We start from the raw sequence: 22,591 nt of genomic DNA, 5'->3' as shown, positions 1-22,591 counted from the left end.
ATGTTCCACTCATCACCTGCTAGCGTCGTTCTTAATTACTCAGCAGCAACACACTTTAAGGTTTCATAAGGTTTTAAAATCTTAAAGCAACTTTTCAATCTCCTCAGCTCTGACAGCGGCCCATGTGGCTTCACTCAGCCACACTGGAGAAACTGAGAGAGCCAGGGAGGAAACAGTGAAAGGATAAGGGAAAAAGGAGGGAATTGTGATGGAACAAATGCAGCACTCATTCACGGCTACCATAACCATGCAAAAATACTGTACATCCTGTCTCTATCAATCCATAACAGGAGCTTGTTTTACAGCTTTTTAGTGTTCATCTGTGAGTGAGCGAGAACAAGATACCTGTGTAAAAGTCAAACAGCGCTACAGTGTTTAAAATGTGGGATTTAATTTTTTTCAGTCACAGATTTCATTTATCTCTTTTTACAGTATATGTAAAAAATGAATTCAGATTTTTTCTTTTTCGTTTTTCTTTTCACAGTCACGGAAACTCTTTTTTTTATTATTATATCCAGGCCTGGCATAATCAGAATTTTTTATGCTGAATATATTACTTTCTAGTTATGTTCAGCTCAAAAATAATTCACAGGCTAGAAACTGTTCTTTGTAAGAGCAAATCTCTAAAATCTTTATCCAGTAATCAGAAACAGCAGAAAAAGTCATGGAAATTCATTGGCCAAAAAGAGTGGGAACACTTTTGGGACTCTTTGAATCCTTTTTCCACAACCATTAGTTATTTTACATGACTATAGTATGCAACAAACAAATTATGTAATATATATATATTTTTTAAAGAATCCATCAGAATCCATCTAGTCACAAACAAACACAAAATGCACACATTTTCACACTTACTGGTCCTCCCTGAAATAGGTGAAACCCACAAACGGTAGCTGATTTCCTGCAAAGGCACGGGGAGGGGGGAAGGTCTCGTTTCCTCCAGGATCATCCTTTATATCATCATCAAAGTTACTGGTGTCAATATCGCTCCTCAGCTCCGGCACCACTGGAGCCATGGCTGAGAGACAGAGAGAAACAGGAGGGGGAGGGGGGGTTGGAGTGTGTGAGAGAATATTGTAAAAGATTTGAGCAAAAATAGTGTCTCCTGTTTGAGTTTGAGTGTATGTGTGTGTGAGCGAGTGAGTGAGTCTCACAGTGAAAGGCTCAGTGTGTGTAGCACACAAAGCAGACACTGTACTGAAGGGAGGAGTGGCACGTATGATTTGCCAAGCTGGCCGGTGCTTACTCACTACCTACTGTGCATACACACACTCACGCTCACTTACAAATCCAAAACACTCCCTGGTTCTGGAGCTAACACACTGAGCACGCTGAGAGAACATGTGTCAAACATCTAATGGGAATGAGGCTGAATTAATTACTGTAATTCCATTGTAGTACAGAGTAGCCTTTCTCTGTACCACAATGGAAACACTCATATTTTCTCAATTTACTTTACAGCCACTTTAGACAACTTATCAAAGATGTAGCAAAGAAGAAGATAAAAAAGCATGTCAGAATGTGCCTTCTCTGAATGGGAAGAAAAACAGTCTTGGAGTGAAAATATAATTGGTTTCTTTCCAACAACACAATTTGTTGTATTTTATTCCGAAAACCAAGAAAAGTATATGTTGCCATATGGCAATACCGCACCATGCAGATATATGGACGCAGTTGCTCAGATTCCCAGAATGCTCAATGCATTAATAACAGACTACTGTGTAGGCAGAGAGTACGCTAGATAGAAAGGAAATGTGTGCATTTGGGCATCACAGGAGCAAGGGACAGAGAGAAGAGGGGAAAACAAGTTTAACTCTGTGGTTTTGAGGCTCTTCTCTCGTTAGTAACTGTGTAAGGGCCACATGTTGGGTTCCACCCTTACTAAAACCAACCCAATACCTCTTTAACTCTGTCCCGAGCACCATGCCCCGCCCCACGAAAGGAGCAAAAGTTACAACATGTAATGCATTACTAAGTAATCAATTACTGTAATTGAATTAGTTTTCCTTTGAAAAAAGGATTACTCTTAAATTTTCTGTAATTTAATAACAGTTACTTCTGATGTAATTACAAATACTGTATAGACTTAAGAACAATTCTATACAAAAAAATAGTGGATTTAACATAAAAAAATTTAAAACAGCAGAAATCTAATGTTAAAATGTATGTTGTTAATGTAGCTTTCTCCCTTTAAATACTTTGGTCAGTTCAAGAATAATTCATGCAATGCAGGCTTTAGTAATTAGTAGAGTAATCTAATTACACTGTTGAAGAAGTAATTAGTAGCTAGTAATTAATTACTTTTTTTTAAATAACTAACTCAACACTGGTATGCATGACTGAAATTACTTTATATATATAGCATAACATGAGGGTGTGAGGTGAATGTTTGCATGTGTGTGGAGAAAAATAAAAAGGAGGAATTTCAGGAAATTAAAAAAAAACTCAAAATCAAAATCACATATCTATAATTTGAACAGATACTGTATGAATGACTCAGTTCAAAACTCCTCACTCACAAATGAAATATCCAATCCAAGACTTGAGTATATTCTAAATTTCTTTGATTTTTATCAACCACTACATGCATAATGTTGTAGTAAATAATACTGACTCATAAATAGTGATTAGTTGTTATTTTAATGAATAAATGTGACTATCAAGTTATGATCACAGATCAGCCACACTCACACTCAGAGGCTTACTGTCTCGTATGGTGTCGAAGGTCCACTGATCGTTCTTGAAGAAGGGGTGACATTTTATTTCATCCACTCCAGTCCGGCCAAGCCTCACCTCCCTGAACATATCAAAACACTGGTCAGCAAACCAAACGGAGAACCACAACCACACTCACTAATCCGCTAAGTGATGTGTGTGTGTGTGTGAGACTGGAACATCCAACAGCGACTGGCTGATGGGAAATGGCAGAGCATGGATGAGATGAGGAATGAAAGCGACACAAACTGCAACATCCAAAAATAAGCACAAACTGCAACATCCAAAAATAAGGAACAGTAATTCCCCTCCCTTTCTTTGCATCTGGATTCAAAGGGGTGCAGCAGTTTGGACTGCCACATGTGGGACATTCCTGCAGCCCAGAATGCAAAGGGAGGGGTGTGTGTTATGCTTTACATGAACACAAGGAGAAGAAATCATAAAGCCCCTCTCTGGATATTTGATCAGGAATGCACGTATGTGTGCGCATGTGAGAGGGAGGAGAAAGAGAGAGGAAAAATGGAGTTATAGGAAAACAGTTTGAAGTTGTCAGGCTGAAAGAGTGACCAGGTATAAAGATGAAGACATGAAGTTGATGTTTTACCAGTGACTGGCTCTTAAATGCATAAAATGAAAAGGTAGACTGTTATATCATCTTTAAAAAAGTCAAGACTTTAGTTGATTTTATTTTATATATTTTATACTCTACCATTCAAAAGTTTGCTGTTTGTATGATTCTTTATATATATATATATATATATATATATATATATATATATCTTATGCTCTTCAAGGCTGCATTTATTTGATCAAAAATACAGTACAAATGTTAATAATATTGTGAAAAATTATTACAGTTTAAATTAACTGTGCTCTATTTTTGTTAATATATTTTAAAATGTAATTTATTCCTGTAATGGCAGAGCTGAGTTCTCAGCATCTTTACTCTAGTCTTCAGTGTCACATGATCCTTCAGAAATCATTCTAATATGCTGATTTGCTGCTCAAGAAACATTTCTTATTATTCAATATTAATCAATATTGAAAACAGTTATGCTGCTTAATATTTTTGTGGAAACTGTGATACATTTATTCCCTCAGGATTCTTTGATGAATAAAAAGTTCAAAAGAACATCATTTATTTGAAATAATTTAGCAACATTATAAATGTCTTTGTTGTCACTTTTAAGGTGTCCTTGCTGAGTATTAATTTCTTCAACAACAAAAAAGACGTACCCCACGGTAAGATTTCATATGACAATAAAAATTGTATTTACTTAATTACAAAACATCATGGTTAAGTCATTATTTTCTATTTTGCAATAAAGTTCAGCCCTATTTTAAATTGAATATATAGTTTTTATTCATATTACTGATGTTCACAATGTATTTATCATTATCAAAATCCACTATCAGCCAAGCTCTAGAAATGAATTAATATTTTTCCATGTTTATTTTGACATTACAGCTAAGGATAATAAGGGACTAATGTTTAATAAAGGTGACTCCATCCAAACCTTCTCTCTCACCTGTCAGTCAGAAAGGCACAGATGAGGTTCTTGGCTTCCTTTGACAATTCCATATCATCTGGGAAAGTTAAGCGGTTTTTATGATCCATGATCTTTCCATAGGTTCCCACTAGGGATTCAGCATAAAATGGTGTGTCACCTGCCCAAGTCAACAGAAGAATGAATATGTAGGATGGTAAGAATAGTGAGATGAGATTACAGCAGACAGGAAGATACAGATGAAGTTGGTGCTACTCACCCACTAGCAGCTCATAAATGAAAACGCCAACAGACCACCAGTCACACTCGCGGCCATAGTAACCCGTCCCTCCTTGTGACATCAAAACCTCTGGTGAAATGTAATCAGGAGTCCCGACAGCAGTGTCACAGCGGACCATACCAGTCTAAACACACATACAGATACATATATAATAATTACATTATATAGATTGGTTAAGATAAAGTTTCTGTGTTGTCTGTGCATATTAAGCTGAAATATAATAAGTATTTTAACAATTAAAAATATACAAATTTCTGCTTTAAAACCACCTTATAAACAGTGCTGGGAAGATTGCTTACAAATTGTATTCCGTTACTAAATACAAATTACAGAATCGATTACATTACACCTTTTAGGTAATATAATCTGCCTACTTTTGGATTACTTTTGACCAAAGTTGTTTTTCACATCGATTTGAATAAGATATCTTGTATCATATTAATATACAGAAAGAAAGAAAATATAAAAAAAATTGTAATCAACAACGAGTGCATTAAATATTACACCAGAGATTCCCAAACTATTGCTTTTATAATTCAAACAATAATTAAAATGTGTTTGGCGGAAGTTGATAAGATATGCAGTGTTGCAAAGTTGAGAAAACGCGCCATAGAAGTGAATATGATCTGAAAATCCAGTAGTCAAATGCTGTGGCCTCTCAAATTACCATGTAATTATAGCCACGCAACTAGTGACTGGTATGTGTGTGCAATTCCCTAAAAGTGGAAACTTCCCAAACATATATATGCAATAGGCTTTTTAGATAGATGAAAAAGAAAAATGAAGGAGAATCAATAAATTAGAAAAAGGTTTTGCTATGCAACAATTTTGAGATTCATGAATCACGTAATCAATAAAAAGTAACTGTAGTCTGATTATTAGTACACTCTGAAATATGATGGGTTGTTTCAACCCATTTTTGGGTCAAATATGGACAAACCCAAATGTTGGGTTAAAAAATGTATTAAAAAATTAACCCAACGGCTGGGTTTGTCCATATTTGACCCAAAGTTGGGTTGAAACAACCCAGCATTTTTTAGAGTGTATTTTAAAATGTAATATAATCTAATTACAAGCATTTCATTTTTGGAATCTGATTACAAAATCTAGATTGCATATAAACAGTTACTCCCCAGCACTGCTAATCTACTGACAATGTTATCATAATTATGGCTGCACTATACACATACAGAATACACTATATGATCTCTCCACAAGATGGCAGCACTGACATAATTCTAACAGCATGGGGGATTTCTGCAGAGTAAATCCAAGATCGTTTTAAACAGGTTTCCTGAACAGCTTTGTCTTAAAGGGATAGTTCACTTTGAAATAAAATGTTGGTATGTTTTAGCTTACCTCAAGGGCATCCAAGATGTAGGTGTCTTTTTTTCCGCAATTTTGATATTTTTAGGTCAAACCGTTCTTGTCCGTCAGTCATTTAATGCAGGTCTGTGGTCACTGTCTCAAAGAGCATGCACAGAGTCCAAATTAAAACAATTCCCCATCATAAGTACACATTGATGGCCTAAGACACGAAACGAGCGGTTTGTGTGAGAAAACGAACAGTATTTATATCGTTTTTACCTCTTATACTGTAGACAGCCACGTCCAAGTGATCTGAGGGCGCGCGCGCATCCTGGTATAGATATATACACTAGATGTCGCCTTAAAGGCATTCGTTCCAATGAACTGCCGTAGACAAGACGACATCTAGTGTATATATCTATGCACCAGTCTGCGTACACGTCACACACCAGGATGCGCGCGCGCCCTCAGATCACTTGGACGTGGCTGTGTATAAGAGGTAAAAACGATATAAATACTGTTCGTTTTCTCACACAAACCGCTCGTTTCGTTTCTTAGGCCATCAATGTGTACTTACGATGGGGAATTGTTTAATTTGGACGATGGGGAATTGTTTTAATTTGGACTCTGTGCATGCTCTTTGAGACAGTGACCACAGACCTGCATTAAATGACTGACAGACAAGAACAGTTTGACCTAAAAATATCAAAATTGAAACTACTGCGGAAAAAAAGACACCTACATCTTGGATGCCCTTGAGGTAAGCTAAAACATACCAACATTTTATTTCAAAGTGAACTATCCCTTTAAAATTGTCAATGCACACTACAATCCTGCATACTACACGATTTGAAACGCAGACCCTCTCTTTCTCTCTCCTGCACACTCAATTACATAAACACACATCAGATACACTTATCACAAGCCAGGACACACCGAGTCCATCTTCATGCATGTTCCAAAGTCAGCGAGTTTAAGGTGTCCGTTACGGTCAAGCAGCATGTTGTCTGGTTTAATGTCTCTGTGGATAAAGCCCAGAGAATGAATAGCGTCTAGTGCCAGCACCACTTCTGCTGTGTAGAACCGAGCCCACTCCTCTGGGATGTCATAGTTACTGGTCAGAGTCACCAGGTCACCACCGGGCATAAACTCCATCACCAAATAGAGGTACTTCTCATCTTGGAACGCACAGCACAGCTATGTGGACATAAAGAGTGAGGTGAACAGAGGTGTCATAATACCAACATTTCAAAAGTTGGTACCAATTGTGAAATATATACGATAGCGATATTAAATAGCAACTAATAAGCTACTGAACACAGTCCTTTATTTAATAATAATTGCGTTAATAATAATATAATAATAAGTAATCACAATTGGGAATAATATATTTTAATATTAATATTAACTACATTTAAGTAAATATTTAAATGTATACATGATTAAATAAATATTATAAATATAAAATAAATAAAGAGGTACATGTAGTCTTCAAGTATAAATTCTTGATAAACAATCCATAATAAAGAACACATTTTTTTTATTAAAGGACAAATCAAGTGAAAAATGAACCTAGGGCTAATTAACACATGGTTACCGAGTCGATCGTTACTAGTGTTATGAGCTAATCTGTTTTTATAAATAAAACTCTTTCCATTCGATTTTCATGAAAACGCATCGCAGAGAACGATCGACTCGGTAACCATGTGTTAATTACCCCTAGGTTCATTTTTCACTTGATTTGTCCTTTAATATTACCAGCATATCAACAAAACAGCAGCTATTCTATAAGGCTTCAAGGTCTAATGAACAGATCTTACATTTATCTTTCTTCGTTTCTTGCGTTTCTCTTGCCTATTTATATTAGGACATAACTGACCGTCTTTATAGGACTACAACATACACAAGTGCATCCTGTGAGGGGCAAGCATTCAAAAACAGCCACCTGTCAGTCAGATAGCACTTGCTTTGCATTTTTGCAGTTTATTATGAACTTAGCTTTGCTGGTAATTTTGACATCCCTAAAGGTGATTATTTACTTTAATATTTTAGTGTTCTTACACTCATGGTATGCACTATCGTTTTTCAGTTTGTTGAGTTTTCAGATAAAGATATTAAACAACCTAACTAACCATTCTGAATTACACAATACAAAAAATGTGAATCCCACCTGAACTATCCAAGGACTCTTGGAGAATGCCATGATGTCACGCTCCTCCCAGAAGAAGGCAGAGTCAGAGCGCTTGACCATCTCAAACTTGCTGAGTTGCTTCATGGCATACACTTCTTGAGAAGCCTTGTGTCGTACCTATAGGCACATATGTTCATTATCAACATAAACATTTATATAAATCCTTGCAAGCAATGTGCATTCTGCAATATGCTGTTTAACGCATATTTAAAAAGTATTTTATGTATCTCACTGTGATGTGTAACTGAACACTTAATTTTTTCAATGCATGCATAAGCAACACATTATGCTCTATCATTGATAAACATTTAAAAAGACTGACTCTGACACTCTTTTCACTGACAAGTGTGAAACTATCAGCTTCCTAAAATAATAAAATATGTTGTGCCTATGCCAAGGACACAAAAGCATGCATGCTCTGTGTTGTTGTAGGTAAGTAGAATCAGGCAGAACATGTGCGTACAAGCCTCACAGGCATTACCATACACACACACAGACAAAAGGCTATGCCTGAAAACAAACAGCAGATAACAGGGGCAGACTCTCACATAAACACACACCCACACAACTTTCTGAAACACACTCACTAACCAGCTGCACTGCGCCAAACGCTCCACGACCAATCAGTTTGACTCTTTCGAAATCATCCAGCTTCACCTGTAGTTCCCTAATGCAGCACACAGCCTTTTCATCTAGAGATATTAGACGACACATATTATATGAATGATGTTTATCATTTAATTATAAAAAAAACATTATACCAGGGTAAAAAAAAAAAAAAAAATCCCCCAATTATTTAATTAAATGTTTTAATTTATCAATTAAATTTAAATAAAAAAAATATTTGATTAAAATAATTATTTCCAAACATTCCTGATAGTTTGATCATATCATAATATAATTGTATAATGCACTTTTAGGCATTAAGAAAACAATTTCTCTCAAACTAATTTCCAGGGGTCAAATGATGCCCCTTGATAAAATTATAATGTCTGATTCTGCTTGACTAGTGAATTTAATAGATTGTTTTTTAATGGTAGAAAGCACAGTGGCCAAAGGCTGATAAAAGTTTATATATTATTAGGGCCCAAGCCCTGAAAGGGCGAAGGCCCTATTGTTTTCGTAAGGATTATTATTTTAATTTTTTATTTTTTTTTCATCATTATTTTTTTTTTTTGCCTTTTTGCCACTTTTGGGGCCCTTAACATGCTCAAAAACTCTTGAAACTTTGCACACAGGTCAGAACCTATCTTAGATACTGTTGCCGTGGCAACGCATCAAACTTTAATATTCTTTTCGGATGCTTTTGAGACTCTTCACATGCTTGAAAATGCATGAAACTCGACAGACACATCACATTTATTATACAGTAGACATGTGCAAAGTTTTAGAAACGGGCGTGGTGGAATGGCTCAGTAGCGCCACCTTTAGTCAAAAATGGGGGCTTAGTTTTTCCTAGAATCACAAAAATCGGTATGTATATTGTTCTTATCGAGCCGGACAACTTTCTAATTTAGAGTTATTAGCTCCGACCAAAAGGAAGTCAGATATTTTGGTTTGAATGTGATTTTTCTGGAGAATTCTCTCTCTCTCTCTCTCTCTGTATCTGTGTCTCTGTGTGTGTGGGGGGGGTGTGGGGGATTTGTCTGTTAGGAGAAAGTTGCTTTTATAATTGTTTTTCAAGGTTTCAGGGTCTTTTGGGGCCCTTAACGTGCTCGAAAACTCTTGAAACTTTGCACACAGGTCAGAACCTGCGGCCATCAGGGCCGGGCTGAAGCTGGTACCTGGGCGTGGCAGGGGGGCTCAACAGCGCCCCCTTGAACGGGGTCTGAAAACTTGGTCCATATATCAAACACGCTTGCCTGAATTAATATGAAACTCGGTACACATATAGATCTCATCAGGCCGAACAACTTCCGCACTCTAAGTTATTAGCTCCGCCCAACAGGAAGTCGGCTATTATGGGTTGTTTGAAAAACGCATGCTGTGGAATTTGATGTACTCCTCCTAGAGAATTCATCCAATCACCTCCAAACTCGGTGTGCATGAAGTCAAGACATTGAGGATGCTAAATTGCGGACGAATTTTTGATATCTCGAACGGTTTGGCCGTGGCGAGGACACGAATTTATGGCGAGAAAAGAGAAACACGAAGTGGTATAACTTCTGCACACATTAACTGATCTTGATGAAACTTCAGCAGTGTGTTCGTGGTAAGAGGCTGATCAGATGGATGTAACTATTGTGAGTCAAAGTTATAGCGCCACCAACTGGCAGCAGGAAGTGTGTCACTTTCAAAATGTTTTTCAAAAGTGGGGGGGTTACTTTTACCAACAGTTACAAAAATCAGTACCTATATTGTTCTCATCAAGCCGGACAACTTTCTAATTTACAGTCATTAGCTCCGACCAACAGGAAGTCAGATATTTAGGTCTGAATGTGGATTTTTTGGATATTTCAGACTCTGAGTTTTTACCTACTCCTCCTAAGGAACACGAGTAAAGTACAAATCCTATAATAAAGAATAGTTTAGCATCCAAATACATCACAAATGTTGAAACATTTTGATTTTAATGAGAGGATTACATGAGCGCAACACTGCTGACCTTCGTTTTTATTTTAAATTAAATTTAAAGGATTTGTTGTGGGATATTTTGAGTGTATCATAAAATCAGAATAAGGTAAGTAAAGTAATATTTTATGTCTTTTATATATACTGTGTATATATATATATATAAATATATATATATATAATATATATATATATATATATATATATATATATATATATATATATATATATATATATATATATATATATATATATATATATATGAAGGGCCAAAGCCGGCGGCACCGCCACCCCAGTGCCTTTAAGTAACTAAAGGCACTGGGGTTGCGGTGCTACCGGCTGGGGCCCGTAATCGCTGCTCGCAGCTATATTTTTACTTGTAATATAATATATATACTATACATTCTAATATATGCTATTTTATATGTACTATACATATATATAAATGTATATGAAGACTTCAGATGCAAAAGCCTCTAAGTGCCATCTGAAATTTTCTTCTAAAATGAGCATTTTTATCAAGCTCATATATTTAGGTTCAGTAATTTCACTTTAATGACAATTAATAGGTAATTTTCATTGCCATTAAAGTGAAATAACTGAACATAAACATACAAGCTTGATAAAAATGATCATTCTAGAAGAAATAATTATTATTATTATACATGTAATTATTTCAGATGGCACTTAGAGGCCTTTGCATCTTAAGTCTTCATATACTGTATACATGATATATATAAATATCTATACATATACACACACTGTAATAATGATGCATATTGCTTTCTGAAATTGAGTGAACTAAAAAACAATTAAAGAACTAATTTTATACAATATTTACTCTAAATAACTAAATGCAAATGAAAGGCATCTATTGCGTGTTGACAAGACTGTCAGTAGCGTTTGGATATGTATTGACATTTCCATGTATTGCTATACCAATATATATAGATACACAGGCTGATCTATAAAAAATAATATGCCAGAAAAAATATTAAGTAATAAGTTATTTTTATTTTATTTTTATATAAAAATAAAGTTATAATTAAAGAGACTTGCATTTGTTCTAAAGAGACTTACATCGGTTTAAGAAGGCATCTATGTTTTTGTTCTTTCTCAGTGCGGGATGGTTCAGATCAAGGGCCAGGGCAGTTACTGAATCCTGCAGAAGAGAAGACAAAAAAAAAACACTTAAGATATATAGTTCTTATTTAACTCATATACACACCAATTTCTGTTGCTACTATGGGCTTTCCTCTTTATTCACACAGCTAAAAATCCACTCTTTGAGCGAGTTCATAACTCTCCTTTAATCCCTGAACTAAGCTCACTCTGACAGACAGTACTGTTGTGTCATTTTTCTTTGGATCGAAATCCAAACATTTTAGGCCTGTATAGCCACCTTTACAGTTAGAATTAAGTAACTATATTCTTATAAATTACTTTAGGAAATTAATGATGTGAATGATATACTGAATGATCCTGGAAATGACCCTACATATCCCTCCAAACACACAAAATGACACTGCAAAAAGCTAAAAATACAAAGACACACACAAACCACCATCCCCCAAACATTCCCCACCCAAACACTTCCATTTGCTCGAGCCAACATCATAAACAAGTTGGCCCAACATAAAAGGTTAATAAGGGTGTATTGCTGCAGCTGGAAAAAGAAAAACAGCTAATCCAGGGCTCAACAGAAAGAACAGTTCAATCGCACGGGGCTAATGTGAGAGTTTCAGGCCAGTCGACGGAACTGCGTTATATCACTGCATCTTACATTCGTTCACCATGTACATACACAAGCTTTCAATGTCTGGGGTCAGTAAGACTTTATTTTTTGAAAGAAATTAATGCTTTCATTTAGCTAGGATACATTAAATTGATCAAAAGTGAGAGTAAAGGCATTTATTATTTCATTTCATATAATTAAATATTTATATTAATTATATATTAATTATTCATTAATTATTATTGCTGCGTCGGTAAGCGCAAGAGGCTTTTTCCAAAAAAAAATAAAAAAATCTTACCGACCCCAAACCTTTGAACGGTAGTGTACGTTATATACATTGAAAACATTATTTCATTAATTATGTATTACATGAATTCTCCTTCCGTAACAAAAATCAGCACACTCACATACAAACCAAAAACACATGCATGCACAATTAACAATGACAGAATCCTGTTTTCCCTGTACCACGAGTCAGTCCACAATAGTGTTCAAAAGTGCAAACACACACTCAAAGGAAGCTGGAGCCAGCTATCTCTCTCCTCAACTGAAGGATGTGACCTCAGCTTCCTGTATGACATTTCCCCTGGTAGCAACACAGCAGGACAATGAGTCTGTATCCAATTTAGATCATTAGTCATTAAAAAAAGTGCTCATAGTTCAGTTGCATCACAAATATTACAATGAAAGTAGAACACATAGGGCCCTATCTTGCACCCAGCGCAATTGACTTTGTACACCGACGCATGTATCATTCCTATTTTGCACCCGCGCAAAGCGCGCTTTTCCCTCCACAGAAGCACGTCGGTTAATTAAGAAATACACTTGCGCTCCCCGGGGCGGTTCAGCGCAAAGAGGAGGCGTGTTCCAGCGCAAACGTTCCTTCATGCTATTTTGCAGGTTTAGAAAACCATTGCGCCACTAACCAGGAAAAAATAGTTTAAAGTCAGTGGCGCGTTGCGCATGTTATTCATAAGCTATTTTAGGGCGCATGCTTGGCCATAATCAATGTAGCGTGTGCACAACGTGAATGCACTTTGATTCTCTCATCTACACAGAAGCAGCAGTTTTCATTTTGGCAAATCATACATTATTACGATAGATAGATAGACAGATAGACAGATAGACAGATAGATAGATAGATAGATAGATAGATAGATAGACACTTTATTATAAAAGCATACATCTAGCTTACACATTTACCCAAATTATCATACGCCTTTTTAACCGAAGTTAATTTGGGTGTGTTTCTCCATCCCCAACGTCCCTGACGAGAACGTCGGTCTCCTTGGCTGTGAACCGCTCCTGGTGCGCGCCTGGCAAATCCACCGTTACAATAGGAATCCGCTTTAGAACAAACGCGCCTGCTCTTAAAGGGAATGTGAGATGACGCTCTGATTGGTTTATTTCACGTTACGCCCAAACCACACCTATGAATAATGAAGCTACTTCAGACCAACCCATTTTAGATTTGCGCCTGGCGCAAGAGTCATTTATCCCGCCGGGAAAATAGCAACAGCGCCAAGACCCGCCCACAAAGTTACTTGCGCTTTGCGCTTTGACACTTGCGTTTCAGATCGTTAAAATAGGGCCCATAGTGTTAAATGACTTCAGTGTCAGAATGAGTTAGTGATATTCACAATGACATCACAAAACTAAAATGGAGCTGCTTTGTCTGACAACCATGACTTGGAAGGGATGGAAGATAGGATATAACAAGCAGATGAGGTGGTGAGTGGATGTATTTAAGTAAACGTGCTGTAGAACGACGATCTGGGATTTAGTTAGGTCTTTCCCTGGGCCTCCCATAGCCAGAGAATGATGCACACACACACACACACACACACACACACATACACCAAAAATACACCCAATAACCTCTAGTGCTTGTTCAAAGATAGCTATCATTTTCCATTAATAAAACAGTTGCTACCTAACCAGAGATTTATAAGGGTTTGTGTGTGTTTAAATATGTATGCATGAATATGTAAGCGCCAAGTTTATTTTAATTAATAATTTTAATTAATTTGCACGCACACTGGCTGATACAGTAAGATGTCATGAACTCATGCTGACACCTAGTGGTGTGGATGCAGCATTAGTCAACAAAAGGTTTTAGGTACTGATGGCATTGAACAAGTGTGCTTCAGTGAGATGAAGTGTCCAATAACAGGGGGCTTATTAAGACAGCTTCCTTGTAATAAATGCACTGTAAGATTTTGATAGTGCTGCACTGTAAAGAATTATCCAGTGAAAGCAGGGTGTGCCAACTTTCAATCTTGCTCAAAAATGCAGTGCTTGTCTGGAATGAGGGTTTTCTTCTGCAGAGGAGAATGCTGGGCAATAAGGTGAGAGAATTCACTCTTTGATGGAAATTGACAATAGGAGCACACATTCTAGTCATTCTCACTCTGTAAAGCTTGCTCGACAAGTCCTCACATTTCACCCTAACCCAGTCATTGATTACACATGCATGGTGTCTTCACATTTCATAAAGTTTCTTCCTGCTCTCTAATGATATGTGTGTATAATTGAAAACAAGTGAAGCCTGATACTTTAGCTGCTATATTTGGAGAAAATATTATCGTCAAAAGACAGCAACATTGCTGTGGTCGTGTTGATAACATACTGATCAGAGATAAGACACAGGAACATTACCACAATCCTCTGGGACAAACATCCACTTATTTGTTTACACCCTCAACATGTAGTGCACTTTTGTTTATAGTGTTGTACAACCTATATGTGTATGAAGAGCTTTCCGGTCTCTTCAATATCTTGCTGGGTGATATATTAAAGAGTATGTAATATTAACATTGTTTTGTAATATATTGTAATAATGAACAAAATACAAGTAAACTTTTATAAACATTATTTGTAATAGCCAATGTGGCCCATATATGTAATTTAAATACCAAAAATGTAATATTAAAATTAAGCTTGATATTCTGGTAAAGTCTTTATTCTAAAATTAAGATTCTGCTCCACAGCTCTTTTAAAAATTCATGTACACATGTAATCATTATATTCTGAACAAACATGCAATTGCATTCTAGAAATACTGGAGATACCAGCTCTTGCTATTACTGTACATTTTAGTCATTTTGGATTGAATTGAATCAACTTATTATTATTGACAAAAATTTCATAAGAAAAATGTAGGCCAAGATGTTTACAATGTTTGTAAAATTCTAATAAAAAACTAAAATAAAATAAAAACTTTACTTCTCACTGCAAAAGTGTTTTTCTTAAAAATCTGCTTTTTTTACTATATTTACCTAATATTATCCAGAATTACTTTTGTTTTGGGTGGATATTATACTCAGTCAGGGCCGTAGCTGGAGAAAGGTGGTGATGATTCCCTGCTTTCGGGGGGCGCACGATTTCAGCCGAGGGGGGACCAGGGACGTGATTTCGACAACCTGCACTGGGGCCTGGATACGGCCTGTGAATAATTATTCTTAAAAAGGTGTTTACATGATCCAAATGTCAGCAGCAGTCTCATTTGTTGTTTTTGTTTGTTTTTGTTTTGTTTTTTATAAACAACAGTATGTTATGCAATTAAAATGTGTTTGTAGAATCAGAATATGACCAAATTAAGATATCACAGTTTGTAAACGCAATGTCATTACACTTCAACAGAACAGCAAAACCTCCCATGCCTTATGTAGGTATGTCAGTTACAATGTGTATAAAAAAAACTTTTGCTTTTGTATAGCATCCCATTATTCTATAACCTTACCAGCAAACTCTCCAAATTCAACGCTGATCGTTGGTCCTTGATGATTGACTCCAGTTTTCTCACCCGAGTTTCTAGTCTCTTTCCTGCTCCGGTCGACATTGCGGCAGTTCGGTGTAGGCTAATGAAGGTCCCGGTAGACATCAGATTGCGGACTTCAAACGTCCGAATCAAACTTGTCAGTACCTGCCGTACCTCAACGCGACGCTTTATGAAAGCTCACCGGTTCTGGATGAATGAGTTCTTTAGCCAACGACTCCATACATTGCATAAATATTCTGAAAACAGTTGTCGTGTGTCCTTTCCTAGGATCATAAATGACAGTGGCGTTCCGCGTGCTACTGCCAGCATATGAAATCAAAGGTTAGACCCAAGCGTTCAGGAAGCAATATGTTTCTCCCGCTCCGGTTCAGGGGGAAAACCCTTCCGTCTACGGTCTGTGTTTTTTGCAGTATATGGTTTAAAATCACACACTTGATATTCCTGACTCTATTATTATTATTAGTAGTAGTAGTATTTTAAGCAGAGGGGAGTAATGAGAACATGTAGCCCATGCAGATGTAAATCTGAATGGCGTTTTTCTTTGTCGCAGCGCGTGTCCCTCCCCTGCGGTCACTGGAATTCTTTGGATCTTATCTCAGCCATCGCTTTTACCAGCCAAACGTCACTCTCTAAATACGACCCGATATACTAGCCTACACTAGATATATTTAGACGGTTACATGTATTTTTGACGCCATGCGTAAAAGTGAGCTTATATTAGACGTCTTTCATGTGTATATGTAAATGTAGGAGACCGGGTATGGTTGTAACACTTTTTGCTTCAGTAACTCACTGAATTTTGTAGCTAGAGTTCTCAAAATTGTATACAAAGTACCCACATGTGTTCACTACAAATGGCACCAATTCAATCCTCTACAAGAATATCACCTATACCTCGTGAGTTGGTGTCCAATACATGGTGTAGCCTACCTTTGTTACAAACAATACCGGGGTAGGTTGTAACACATGCTGGGGTAAGTTGTAACAATTACACAAAAGAAGCAAAAATGGATGCCACACTATAAGATATGCTTCAAAAACAGGTTTATTGACATAAAAGATCAATGTCTCACTCCCTCTCTGGAACAGACTGTCTGATTAACTTGTGTTTGTGTGTATATATGTAAATGTGTCTACTTGAACGAACTTATTTAACAGTATACTTGATAATAAACATACTATAATTTCTAACAAAAAACAATATCTCTCTCTGTGTGTGTGTGTGTGTGTGTGTGTGTGTGTGTGTGTGTGTGTGTGTGTGTGTGTGTGTGTGTGTGTGTGTCTTCTTAATCAGAGTCACAGTGCTGACAAATTCATGCCGGTAACCCTGGAGTGCAGGTTTTGTGGGCCCAGAGACTGCAATATAGGCATTCTGTAAAAATATTACAATCAATCATTTGTATAGGGGATATTTGCAACACTTTTTCAAGAAGTGTTATGTGTAGCGGTAGCCTATACTGATGTCAAAACAGCAGTGACCCATCATGGGCTATTTAAATCTTTTTTTTATGTAAAACTATTTTTTTAAGTCATCCTCTTTGTTAACTATTATATTAAGGGAAACTACCCTATCTAATTCGTTTTTAGAGCCATTCTTTTAACCATATAAAATGTCATCCACTGATGTCAAATAGCCTTAAACTGAATCCATTCTCAATCATTTCTCACTCATGACTGTTAAAACCATGAGTGAAAGTAGCTATATAGAGGCCGCCCTAAATAAAATCTGTGTAGGCTATGACACATATTAAAACCCATGCGGGGCGGGCCCCTATTGACATGTTTGCTAATATTGTATTAACTTGTTACTCTCTGTAGGCTATTAGCCTTATTAATACTATGTCTACGGGGACTGGACACATTCATTGTCGTGTTGTGTCAATGGAAAACAGCTGACACGGACTGACACAGCAGAAGATCATAGACACATGATGTTTATCAGCCAACAGCCGTTGATTATTCTGATAAAGAAAAAAAATACTCCGATTCAAAATCAGTCTGAGACTGAAGGGTTATTTTGTCATGCATGTAACTATCTAAGTCTCTAGTAACCTACATACGTGGTAAAATGTATCTTGTTTTGTTCATGTAAATAATTAATTATGACTGAATATGCACAGAGTCTTAATGTGAGGATGGAATGAGGAAGTATATTGGTGTAGCCTGTCTCAGAAAAAGTGTCCCCAGGGTTTAGCTTGCTTAATTAATTTCCATGGACTAGAGAGCACTAGAGCACTGCCATAATCAAGCATTAACTGTCTTAACCCTTTGATGCACAACATGGGTCTAAAAAGACCCGACTGAGTTTTCATTTTCTATATCTTTGCAAGAAATTTATTTAATCATTCAGTATTCCAGGTATTCCTCAATTAACTTGTTTTAGATCATTACAAATCAATATTTAAATTTTTCCTTTCTTACTTTTCGAAAAAAAATTGTTTTTGTGTCACTACCCCTCTAATGCGCAACATGGGTCTAAAAAGACCCGTATTCATGTTTCTTTGCTGAATCTTTGAAATAAATTTATTTTATCATTTATTAATCCAGGTATTCATTAAATATCTTGTTTTTGATTTTCAAAAATCATTATGTTTATTTTTCCTTTCTTACTTTATAAACAAACACGTTTTTTGTATTTCTACATCCATTTTACACACATGGGTCAAAAATGACCCGTATAGGAACCTTTGATATGTATAAATATATTTACTGCAGAAAACTATTCACCTGCCACACATTTCACAATTCAACACAGCTGCTTTTGTATTTTTCATGCATGTAAGTTTTATTTAAAACATTTTTTTGTTACAGAAAAATATAGATATAGCCTCGTAGGCTAAGGTTACCTTGACCTTGAAAACCGTGAAAGAGAAACATGTCCAATACCATTAGCTAGCTTGCGTCGACATTCTATTTTATCTAATGTTAGCTAGGTCAATAAAATTAAATTTGCAATAGAAAGTTATATATACAAGTGTATATATTGTCGCTGTTGGGCAGAAACCTTGTACCGTTATTCATTTTTATTTGTGGTCATAAATCAATGCTATCGGTCACATAAGCCGGTGTGTGGTGGCGTTCTGGTGCACTATGGCTGCTGTCGCATCATCCAGGTGGATACTGCACATTGGTGGTGGTTGAGGAGATCCTCCTACAGTTGCACTACACTACAGTTCAATTTCAGTGTTATCGGTTAGGCATATATGCGTGTTATGTGTGACAAAGTGGCCAATAAACATATTTCAAGTGTTACAGTAAATGTGTGGATCTAAACAACTGTGACATTGGTTATTTTGACAAAAAGTTTTCTTTATTCTTTTGTTTTATAACGCTTGCATAGATGAGTCATTTTAGACCCATGTGTGTAAACTTGATGTTTTAACACAAAACTTATAAAAATATATTAAAATATGAATTTGTGATCATAAAAAAAAAAAAATTATATTCATAAATCATGAAATTAATAGATCATGAAATAGTAAATGCTCAAATAAAGTGATTTCAAAAGGTGAAAAAAAAAAAAAAAAGCCAAGCCATGCATGAAATAACATAGGAAATGAATACGGGTCTTTTTAGACCCATGTTGTGCATTAGAAGGGGTATCCATAGTGTGCGCATCAAAGGGTTAAAGAAAGTGTATAGACTGACATTGTAGTAGGCTATAGTTTTGGTAATTGCGGGTGCGGGTGCGGGTGGGGGTGCGGGTGCGGGTGCGGGTGGGGGTGCGGGTGCGGGGAAGCCGCGAACGCTCGACACTGGCATCTGGTGGTCATATTGAATGAGTTCATATTTAACCCTCTGAAAACTTGAACGTTTCGAATTGTTTAATTTTTTTTTTTGCTTCATCGGATGGGGGTGAAACTTGGTGACTTTTGTTTTATTACCTATATGAACACACAAAAAAATCAAGGAGATGATTCTGATATGTTAAAGGGTCGTAAAAAAAAAAGTCACACTTAGCTTCCTCCCGCCCGAAAACGGGCGACATAGGAAATGAATGGGAAATCCGAAAAAATAGGAAAACTCAGAGAAACTTTTGGTGGTACAAGCTACAGATCAGCCACTGTGCTGAAAAAAAGTGTACAGCAATGAAGGGGTGACACTCAGTGCTCGAATTGAGGGGGGGCTGGGGGGATCCAGGACCCCCCATAAGGTATTAGGGACCCCCCATAAGAAGTAAAAAATAGAATTAGGGGGGTCCCTCGGATATTTTTATTTTAGTAAAAATAATAATGGCAAATCAAAATAAATGCATGCAATGAATACGGTAAATTTCGTGAATTGATTAAGTTTGTTTATAGGCTAGTTGTCATGTCTCTTTAAAATGTAAACGCCCCGCCTAAAGAGCGCTGTGCGCGCGCATGACATCGTCGACTGACAGGACTGTTTGTTTGGCGCCGCTCCGGTGAAGCTAATTTTAGCTTTTAAAAAATGGAGAAAAATAAACCTCCACTCGCAGTCGGGAAGAGAAAGCTTCTTACTGACTTTTTTGAGGTAATAGTCTCTCGCTATATCTTTCTACTTTATATCTATCCACTCCATGTTGGGGCTTTTATAAATTGGAAACATTACATTTTTTCATAATTAATAGTCCTGGTTCTACAGGAGTGCTAGAGATCTCGATGAAGATGGATAACAGCTTTTTAGTAATTATAAAGGGAGCGCTCGTTGTGCGCTTTCTATGCTTTCTAATATCCATTCAGAATTTGTATTTCTTTGTATATAAGTTACTGTAACTTGTTTTTCATGCTGCTAGGACCAATGGCTGCGTAAACACTGCAAAGTTTTGGGAATTACATACGCATTTATGCGGGATTCACTCTTGAAATAGCAATGATTTATTTTGATTGCCATAGTATTGTTTGTTTATGAATAAAGCAGCCTTTTTCACTGCAATGGTTGAATAGTCTGCTGACTCACTCACTCATGACAGTGCTTTGCCGCCACCTTCTGGACGTAACTATGTAAAAATCGTATGTGCTGAAATAGTCCCTACCAACACACAGGCTGAAAGCCTGTTTTGTCACAATTTATAATAAACAAGTTTCATGCATTTAATCAAGTCTTTTGGAACAAACATTATCACAGTGTCACATCAATCATCAATCAGTTGTTTTTAGGGTAAATACTACATTGGTAAATAAAGCTAGAATCATTCTGTTGGATGTACACTACTGTTCAAAAGTTCAAGAGTCTCTTCTGTTCACCAAGCCTGCATTGATTTGATCCAAAATACAGTTAAAACAGTAATATTATGAAATATTATTACAATGTAAAATAATAATACAAGAACATATAATTTATTTCTGTGATCAAAGCAAAATTTTCACCATCGTTACTCCAGTGTTCATCACACGATCCTTCAGAAATCCTTCTAATATGATGATTTGATGCTCAACAAACATTTGTGATTAATATCAATGTTGAAAACAGTTATTTACAGTATTTTTTTTTTTTTTTTTTTTAGTTTGATGAATAGAAAGTTTATCTGAAATATAAACTTTTGTAGCATTATACACTACCATTCAAAAGCTTGCGGTTAGTAAGAATTTATAAAAAAGAAATGTTGGGAAAGGAATTAATACTTTTATTCAGCACGGAATATACATATATATATATATATATATATATATATATATATATATGAAAAATAATATATATGAATTATTTATCAAGCGTTTTTAATAAATAGTATATATTTATGCATATTATGATCAAATATATTGTATATTTTGTATAAAGTGTATATTGCGAGACTAACCAACCCCCCGCCCATGAGACTTGACTCAATTCGAGCACTGGTGACACTCTAGAACATCAAGAGTGCAAATAAGACACCCTCCCCCCCACACACACACACCTACACACACAAACACACACACACACACACACAGAGAGAAATGAACTGGTAAGACTGAAACAGCAAATTTTGCCCCAAACTATATAAAAATGATATAATCATAATAACTCCAAAACTATAGCAAGGAGAGTCAAAAGGTAGGTATCGTTTGAAAGAACTCTTTTTAAATTTTTTGAAAATATAAATTACATTACATTTGGACATTGTCCTGCCAAGAAACAGCGGATAAAAGACAATATATATATATAATTTTTATTATGATTTTGCATATCTTTCTTATTTGTCATGGAATAACTCAGGAAGGAAATAAGGTAGGAGGAAAATTCTTTTTTAGTGAAGTCCCCCTACATGTTAGCTGCATCTGGATAAAAAAATAATAATTTTTGGACAAAGGAATCAAAAGTTACAGCATTTGGAAAAGAGATAGCCTTTTTGTACAGTCTTTGACACCCCCTCATGGGCAATTTTTTCTTCATGAAGAATATCTTGTCATAAAAGCAATAGATTATGTTAATTTTGGGCTAATTTTAATTGTAATAATATGCTGTAAAAAATGAAGTGCCATTTTCAATTATCTGAGAATGTTTCATGAGCTGTATGATGTTTTTGACACACTGCAGTACATTATTTTATAGATTA

At 36.1% G+C, this 22,591-nt stretch overlaps 1 protein-coding gene across 7 annotated transcripts in view; it reads right to left on the bottom strand.

Moving 5' to 3' along the window:
• Positions 1-16,417, bottom strand: part of rock2b (rho-associated, coiled-coil containing protein kinase 2b) — a 57,679-nt gene extending 41,262 nt beyond the window's left edge. For 5 of the 7 annotated variants that reach the window (XM_081378741.1, XM_081378742.1, XM_081378738.1 and 2 more), the window contains exons 1-9: positions 16,054-16,319; positions 11,657-11,738; positions 8,597-8,697; positions 7,985-8,122; positions 6,751-7,011; positions 4,486-4,630; positions 4,248-4,386; positions 2,709-2,800; positions 859-1,021 (exon numbers count right to left, since the gene is read on the bottom strand). In XM_081378741.1, the coding sequence (XP_081234867.1) occupies positions 859-1,021; positions 2,709-2,800; positions 4,248-4,386; positions 4,486-4,630; positions 6,751-7,011; positions 7,985-8,122; positions 8,597-8,697; positions 11,657-11,738; positions 16,054-16,194 (1,262 nt within the window). In that variant the 5' untranslated portion in view covers positions 16,195-16,319. Of the gene's footprint in view, positions 1-858; positions 1,022-2,708; positions 2,801-4,247; positions 4,387-4,485; positions 4,631-6,750; positions 7,012-7,984; positions 8,123-8,596; positions 8,698-11,656; positions 11,739-16,053 lie in introns of all 7 variants that reach the window. The other 2 variants (XM_081378743.1, XM_081378740.1) reach the window with 1 other exon arrangement.
• Positions 16,418-22,591: the final 6,174 nt, after the last annotated feature.

This window comes from Scardinius erythrophthalmus (genome assembly GCF_964197995.2).
Source record: "Scardinius erythrophthalmus genome assembly, chromosome: 11".
In the NCBI taxonomy this organism is placed as follows: domain Eukaryota; kingdom Metazoa; phylum Chordata; class Actinopteri; order Cypriniformes; family Leuciscidae; genus Scardinius; species Scardinius erythrophthalmus.
This window is presented reverse-complemented; position numbering and strand designations above follow the sequence as displayed.